Genomic DNA, 8479 nt, shown 5'->3' on the forward strand with positions numbered 1-8479 from the left:
CGATACAACACACATATATATATATATATATATACATACAAACGTATACTACAAAATCTATCAATTTAATCACACTACAAAATCGATACAATAACTCAAATAAAACTCAAAATCAACATATATACACATGTACGTACCTATATATAGCTCCACTTCTTAATAATGGACAGATTTCAACAACACCCAAACTTTTTCTCCCGTTTTTTCTTCTCCCGTTTTCTTTTCTCAGATGAGCTGCTGTCCAGATCTGCGAATATAAAGAACTTTAGCCGACGAAAATATAATTTAGCCGACGAAAAATTGTTTCGTCGGCCTTGTTTTTTTTTTTTCGTCGGCTAAAGTCTTTCTTCTGGTAGTGAATGGTGGCCACTAATGTCATCTTATTCGACAATGTAAACTATGGATGCCCTAGAGGCTCCACTATCTAATATATTTATTTTTCATCAAAAAAGAAAATGAGGAGTTTGAAAGAGATAAGTATACTTCTCTTCACGCTCCCTCAAGATTCAATTTTTGTTTTTGTACAATTTGGAGAATGACCTTTGGATTTGGGAAATTTTGAGAAGCACCTTTGGATCTAAATTCTTAAGTATGCCATGATTCCATATATGCATTGGACTCTAAATTATTTTCTTTATTTTTTTGTTTTGTTTTGTATCACGTGCTCGATCGCACATGTCTCACTTACCAGCGCTAGTTGGTGCACATCTAGATCGTACACGTGGATGGACAAATACGACACATAGCTTTTCAAGATTTTATTAGGGAAGCACGAAAATATCACAACATACATGCAATTTAAGAACCCACCGAATTAACTGGCAAACAACAATTAATAGATCATCTAGAAAAGAATAGCAAATCAATAAAAGAAATCGAGATGCGTACTAGGAAATGATTGCACGAAACTAAACTTCACAAATCAAGTTGAACGGAGCTTCTCAGTTGCAAGAGAACAATAGCCAAACCAAAAATTGGAAAAGTGTTCTCCAAAGGCTCAAGCATGACTTTGTATTGCGCGCCTTCGTCCCCGATTTTGGTCGTTCAAATCAAATAGAGAACATGTACGATCATGCTACGTATTCTGGCCGACACAAACCGCCATCAATTTTTCAAAGCCCTAAATCTTTTACATTCTCAACAGTAGACGGGCGTCAATACACTACACCCATGCCACACGGTTAAACATTCATATCATGAAACATGTCCCATGCTTTAAACAGCCATCACTAACCATCAACAACATGTTTGGTACACGGGAGTCTCATAACCTAGTTTAATTTCCACTAGAGTCCTAGTATATTGTAGCTTCACTTAGGCCCAGTTTGTTGCGAGTAGTTATTCAGAGTTATCATTACTAGCTTGATATGTCAACCAAATTATATATAAACTTTAATTACATTTTTAACATTTACATGACTATTTTGGTTACTATATGTACTCAAAACTCTTTTTACTTACAACTTAATTAACAAACACTCAAAATAATTCTTAGTTCTCACAACACTTTTAAAAACAGTTTACCAAACACCTCAAATGATTCTTCTCACAATAATTTTAAATGGGCCTTATTCTATAGTAAGCCTTCACCCATGATTGGTGCTGATAGGGACATATATAGCTAGGACGTACCAAGGAGCAGAATATAACTACAACTAACAACATAAAAACCAAAGCCAAATCAAACGAGTAGAATATAACTAAAGCTTACAGCATAAAAACAATAGCCACAACGTGGGGAAAACAAAAAAGCCAAATTAATTGGCAGCAGTTCAGTAGACAATTCAAAATTTTCTCACATACGAACAAATCATTTTTCCAGAAATAACACTATTGCAAAGGCAGCAAAAAAAATTTCTTTTCATTCTCCAGCATTAAATTTCTCATATACAATTGAAAAGTGAAATCAAAGTGAGGTCTGGAACTTGTGAGATTGATTGGAACCTATGAGATTGTGTCAATTATATTGTCCAGCTTCACCTTCCTCCACTAAAAACCAAATTCAAACTCCACTATGTTTTCCAAAGAGATTCCAAATAGAACGAACTATGCAAAGAACAATCACAAACTGCTCCAAAGCCCAGAAAACATCCACATCGATTGCCAATTTTTCCGACGAGGAACTTGTCGTCACATGGGTCACTCGTATCTTGAGAGATCTTGAGAAGCTGGACTTTGTTCATCTCCATACAGAACTAAATATTTTCAGGAAACTCGTCCTCCAATGACGGCGACATGAAATTGAATAGAGAGAGAGACAGAGAGAGAGGGATGGCACAATCAAAGAATCAAAACCCTTCTACAGAGAAATAAGGAATTGGTGAGAAGAAACTGAAAACTCAAAGAAAAAAGAATTGCAAGTAAGGAGATGAGATTGTGAGAGTGTCGAGGTGAGGCTGAAGCAAAGAAGGGGATTCCATAGCGCGATGGATTTTGGGTCGCTATGTAAGGAGGAGTTCAGCACGTTTTAGGGACTCGATAAGCTCATTTAATAGTCCTAGGTGATGCCAAACACGGGATACCTTTTTTGTGCTATGCAAGGATGTCATATCCCGTCCAATCCGGTGTAACAAACACTCCCAAAATGTCTTACGTATACGTTACAAACGAGGATGAAAAAAATATTCTATTATATTGATTTATAAGTCTAGTCAACCTAGGATAGCTTGTATGATCTTCTAGGATGATCCATGGTTTGCTTGTGCTACAATTGTGGGTTTATTACAAGTAAGATATAGCTGTCGTAATTACTCTTACGAGGCAAAATTAGTTTAGTTTATATCAAAATTGTCTTACGTGAGTTATCAGTTTGAAGTTTGAACTGTGATACCTGAAATAGTGAATAGAGTTTTAGTTGTTCACCCGCTGATCTCATTCACAGTTGCCTAAATTTTCAACTAATTTCATAGCAAGCCCATTTCTGCCGAATCTATACATGTTGGAAGAGCTTTTGTGCCTATTGTAAAAGGCAGAAGCGTTAGCTTTGAGAGATAGCCTGGTGAAAGCAAAGAAGAAAGGGTTACAAGAGTGAAAGTGGAAGGAGATTCCAAGCTTGTAATTGATGCTGTGATTGGTCGATTTGATCCGCCGTGGAGATTGATTAAGCTAGTCCAAGACATTAGAGAGTTAACGACTAGTTTTGATTCCATTAGCTTTAAACATGTCTTTCGTGAAGCTAATTTTGTGGCGGATGTTATTGCTAATATTGGTCATTCTAGTATTGTGCCTTTATATTGGGATGATAGGGTCCCTCTCTTTGACATTGTAAAATTGGGATGCCCTAGAGCTTCTGTTAATAAAAATTCTTTTTACTGATCTAATGAACTCAACTTTACATCTTAAAACCCTAATGCGCGGAGCTCTCTCTGCTACACACCAAAAGAGCGCCACCGCTCTTCTAGTCCTGATCGATTCTGATCAGAGTTCGACCCAATCTCCATTCATCCCATCCCCGAGTCCTTCTGCCTCAACCCTAATCACCATGCCAAATTCCATTGACGATGTCACGGTGAGTTTCTCCGCATCGCTTGCCCTTGCCGGCAAAGACGTCCTTGACGTTTCTCGCCAATCTAGAGCATCGCAACGCCGCAATACGCAATCCTATCTGCTCGCCAAGCCTCTGATCCTGAAGCGAGTTGATCCAGCAAATCTCCAACAGACTTTCAAGCATATTTGGATGCTAATTGGGAAATTCAAAGTTCAGGCCAGACCTGCGGGTTTGTTCCTCTTCTCGTTTGATCTCAAGCGTGATCAGAATCGAGTGCTATGGGGAGGACCATGGTACTATCTTCGTATGCCTATGATTATGTAGGAATACGATGGTTTGGTGGATTTCGATGAAATTGCTATGAATCAACTATTCTTTTGGGTCTGAATCGAGAAGATTCCCCTAAAATTGGAGGTTCTGGAAACAATCGAGGATGCTACAATTGTTGTTGGTGACAACCCCTTTGTGGATTTGTCGCTGCTCAACTCAACTGGAGAAGTTCGAGTCCGGGTTTCTAGACACCTTGATCGGCTTTTCGTCTTTGAGAAGGTACTCAAACTTGCCCTTGGTATAGTGAAAAATGTCATTTTTACTTATGAGAATCTAGTTAATTGGCATGTGTTCGACCTGCAAATTGTTAGTGCATAATGATGGAGGTTGTAGCTCCAAGCCAGAGATGGTACAAAGAAGAAAACAGAGTTGAGTCTCTAGCAAACTTGGCGAACCTAGACTTCTCACAGGGCTTGCTCAAGTTCACAAGGACAACACCTGGAGAGACAATGGCCCCAAAACCACTGCAACCTCTTACTAAGTTGAGTCTGCAACGCAAACCAGTAGTCCTCAAAAAACCTACACTTGGTTTGATCTCGTGGTTCATAGCAAGATGGTGAATTGGAGTTGGGGATTAAACAAGCTGATAGGGAAAGCAACAAGATGCCGGTCATCCCTGGGGAAGCTTTGAAAGAAGCAATCCCTGCTGATGATAAGGTACTTGCTGGCAACACCCAAATTGTGGAGAAAGTAACTTCAGATGTCAATGAGGTGATTTGCAATGAGATATCTCAAGGAACCAATGTATCAGCTGTGGTTGCAACTGCGCTGGTGGCAGGGGCTATGACACCCCATGTCAAAGCTAGTGAACATGTTCTCCAAGATTCTGAAAGTGGTAATGTTCCGTTAAGGGAATGGATGTCAAAAACTAATGTGAAAATGGCAGGAAAAGAAAATTTAAAGCCTGTAACTCGTGAGATTGGAGAAGTTGTCAAGCGCCCTCGATCTCCCCTGAAAGAGCTAGTTGACAATGATGTTGATGCTACAACAAGTGGTAAGAAATCTTGTGCGAATATTCACTTCCCTGCAAGTGTGCTTGGCCTCATTCAAGGCCCTAATGACAGCTTGATCATGAAGCCGGCTTCTTTGATTTGATCAAGCCGAAAACGAAGAAGGGTCGTCCTCTTGGATCCCTAAACAAAGTACCCAGACAAAGCCCACAAGTAACAAAACCAGATGATCCGAGTGTGATTTGCCCTAACACTCCTCCAAGCCCTGACCCAAAGGGCAAAAATAAAATATAAAAAGTGTTAGTGCATTAATAGTTTGGCAAACAATGCGAGCTGGATGCAGCGAGATGGATACATAGGACTTAAAGTACTGCAATTGAGCGTCTTTGCTCTAGTTTTATGTTTCTCTAGTATCTTTATGTGTGACTAGTTTTATTTTCTGCTAAGCTGTCTAATGTAATGACACTATTGTGATCCTTATAGTTATTGTAACCTCGTTATTTTGGCTTTCGATTATATATATGATGATTATTTAAAAAAAAAAAAAACAAACTCACTTACCTTAACTAAAAAAAAATTGGCTAAAGAATTCAGAGGTGCAAAGACGGGCAAAAAAGCCATTTACCCAAATTAAAAGTCACAGTTTTTTGGGTTTTAGCAAACTGCGGAGTAGAGACGAAGAAGTAAACCCAAAAAATGGGTACAACAAAAGACCCGACCGGAGATCAGAAAAGTCGCGTTGGCCCGTCCACTGCTCTGGCTTACCTCGATCCTCAATACTGGTAGACTTGATTTTCTCTTCTCCCATATCCTCAGGTTTCTTCGATATCTTCAGTAATCCTCGCCTCTTGTTGTTTCAGGGATGAGCGGTTCACTACTGAAGAGCATTACGAGTGGCTCAAGGACTATTCCCACTTTCGGCACCTCATTCAATCCCATATCTCTCCAAACTCTTTTGTAAGTTTATGGGCTAGTTTTTTTTTGTTCTGGGTTTCTTCAATCATATACAAAAGATCAAGTAATGTTTGTATGTACATGGAATGTTTGTATGTACATGGAATGTTTGTTTGTTTTCTTAGTAACTGGAATTTAAATGTTCCTATCGGGTATTAAAGAATGTACATTATCGATCGTTTGATTAGTGAAATTGGGTTAATTTTAAAGCCAGACATATGAATTATAATCATTACATGGTGTATCGTTCTGGATTTCTATTATACAAACTTCGTATGGAGATTCCCTGCTGTATCTGCTATTGTTGGTGTTTTGTTATTTTGTATCACGTTTTACTGATACTGCATTCTGTTAAACTTGTCGAATGGTTGGATAAGGCGGTGGTGATAAGATGGCTATTATAATGCAGGTCTTGGAGCTGGGTTGTGGAAATTCACAGTTGTCTGAGGAATTGTATAACGATGGGTTTAAGGAAATAACATGCATTGATTTATCTGCTGTTGCGGTGGAGAACATGCAGAAGAAGTTGCTGTCTAAAGGTCTTAAAGGTATGTTGGTGATATTAGGGAAAAGTATCCACAGTTGAAGTGTTGGCTTATAGATATAAATACCTTATTTCCTCACTTTTTTTATTTATGTTCTGATGCAAGTTGGGGTTCAGAGTCTTTGATAACTTGAACTTTCTCTTATGCAAAAATTAAAGAAAGAAGACTTTTGGTCTAAGTCGTTACTGATTTTCTTTTATTTTTGATCCATAACAATCAGTTTGTATAAACAAGCACCATACTTGAAACTGCAAGTTGCAAAGTTTGTCAATTTTATTCAGGCACCTTATATGATACATACACTACTATACATATCTATAATATGTAGGCAAAATGTATAAACGCATCTGTGTTTATGCAGGTTTTTGGGTATTGCGGTCCAATGAACCAACCATCTAAGTCTCAGATCCTTATATAAGAGGAATGGAATAGTAGCCATAATGATAGAGAAGAATGAATTGCAGTCAAAATAATTAGTAGTCATTTCTTGGGAAGTTTTCACAAGGAAAAGTGATAACCGAAAAACTAATCTGTTTTTCTTTTTGTTATGAGGAAAATATTTGGCGATGAATTCATGCGTCCATGACTTGTTGAGACCTAGTGATGCCCCAATCTTTTCTTCCTGTGTTGGTTTCTCTGTTTCTTTTTAGCAAAATGAATGGACCACTTTCATTATAATTCTGCTCATGCCTCTGATTTTTCTTATTTTTATTCTTCAGTTTGAACTCATTGTTGGAGTTTAATTGATCTGTGTAGCTACAAAAACCTTATATCTTTTACAATATTCTTTATTATCAGAAATAAAAGTTCTGGAAGCTGACATGCTAGACCTGCCTTTTAGCAACGAGTGTTTTGATGTTGTAATTGAGAAAGGAACCATGGTAAAATACCATTTCAGATAGCTTTCCTTGTTTTCCAGCTTTCAATTCTTCACTACCTAGTCTTGATGTTATGAGTAACAATAATCTATTTTGTTAAAAAGGAGGTATTGTTTGTGGATAGTGGTGACCCATGGAATCCTCGGCCTGCAACGGTAACCAAGGTCATGAAGATGCTTGAGGGTATTCATAGGGTTTTGAAACCAGATGGTGTTTACATTTCAATTTCCTTTGGCCAGGTTATACTAATAAAGCTCACAATTTGTTATCTGGACCACCAAAGCAATTTTTTCTTACTTAGATTGTTGTCCTGCAGCCACATTTCAGGCGCCCTTTATTTGAGGCTCCACAGTTTACCTGGTCTGTAGAGTGGAGTACCTTTGGTGATGGATTTCACTATTTCTTCTATACATTGAAGAAGGTTCGTAACTGTATTTTTGTGCTTGTTAAGGCTTAAATAGTTAATGTATACCCTGCATAACTAATGATAGGTTAATCCTCCAGGGAAGAAGATCACCAGATGATAAACGATCAAGTGATGTGAAGTTAGAGAGGCCATCCATAAATCTTTATCAAGACGAATTAGAGGGTGAAGACTTTATTTTCCGAACCAACTTGGACGATCTCAGCTGTTAGAAACTGTCATGTTGTATTACTACTTTTCTGGGGGTACTATCTATCTGATTATATTTCAAAAGAGTGTATTCTAGACAACTTTTTTTTGTTTCCGAACATGTACTGAATTTGTTTCTTAGCAAAAAAAAAATTGAAGATTCAGAAAGGAGCACAAAACCTTTGACCTTGTGGCTAACAGTCGCACGCTCTAACCAACTGAGCTACTACTACAGCTCTTGTTGATGTTTTGAACCCGTGTTTGGTACAATCATAGATGCTGAAATGACGGGGAGAATTAGAATTACATAAACTCATTCTTTTTTTTTATTTTTTGAGCTGAAGAAAATTTATTAAAAGAGAACATAACAAATATAAAGCAGAGAGCTTGAACCTTTCCCAAAACAAGTAGGCAAAGGAAGCTGAGCAAGAAATATAATTAAGTAGTTGCATCTCCTGTATCTAACAAAAGGAACCGAGTAAAAGAGGAAGGTGGAAACTGAAACCAATCAGTTGGACACTTCTTTGTCGAACTAACGAGGCCATATGGTCAGCTGCCTGGTTAGCAAGTCTGCTGGTCCACTCCCAGCTATGAGAACCCATATCAACGGTTAATGCCTGGATGTGCTCTACAAGGGGCTGCACGGCCCAGTCTGTAGAGGGATTTGAATGAGAAAGCATGTTAACCAGTTGGAGACAATCTGTTTCAAAGATAAAGTGTGA

At 38.1% G+C, this 8479-nt stretch overlaps 1 protein-coding gene across 1 annotated transcript; it reads left to right on the plus strand.

The window, feature by feature from the left end:
- The first annotated feature begins 5390 nt into the window (after window positions 1-5390).
- On the plus strand, window positions 5391-7920 carry LOC101304821 (methyltransferase-like protein 13-like). Its single transcript, XM_004289644.1, has 7 exons — window positions 5391-5549; window positions 5628-5724; window positions 6131-6269; window positions 7065-7147; window positions 7249-7383; window positions 7461-7565; window positions 7649-7920. Exons 1-7 carry the CDS (start codon window positions 5464-5466, stop codon window positions 7778-7780), a joined length of 777 nt encoding a protein of 258 aa, XP_004289692.1. The 5' UTR covers window positions 5391-5463; the 3' UTR covers window positions 7781-7920.
- The last annotated feature ends 559 nt before the right edge of the window (window positions 7921-8479 follow it).

This window comes from Fragaria vesca, linkage group LG2 (genome assembly GCF_000184155.1).
Source record: "Fragaria vesca subsp. vesca linkage group LG2, FraVesHawaii_1.0, whole genome shotgun sequence".
Taxonomy (NCBI): domain Eukaryota; kingdom Viridiplantae; phylum Streptophyta; class Magnoliopsida; order Rosales; family Rosaceae; genus Fragaria; species Fragaria vesca.

Excerpts from the sequence above, each read along its gene's own strand:
- LOC101304821 (XM_004289644.1), top strand. The coding sequence starts at position 5,464 with ATGGGTACAACAAAAGACCCGACCGGAGATCAGAAAAGTCGCGTTGGC. Across the intron at positions 6,270-7,064 it reads GCTGTCTAAAGGTCTTAAAG|AAATAAAAGTTCTGGAAGCT; the intron begins GTATGTTGGTGA and ends CTTTATTATCAG. Across the intron at positions 7,384-7,460 it reads TTTCAATTTCCTTTGGCCAG|CCACATTTCAGGCGCCCTTT; the intron begins GTTATACTAATA and ends GTTGTCCTGCAG.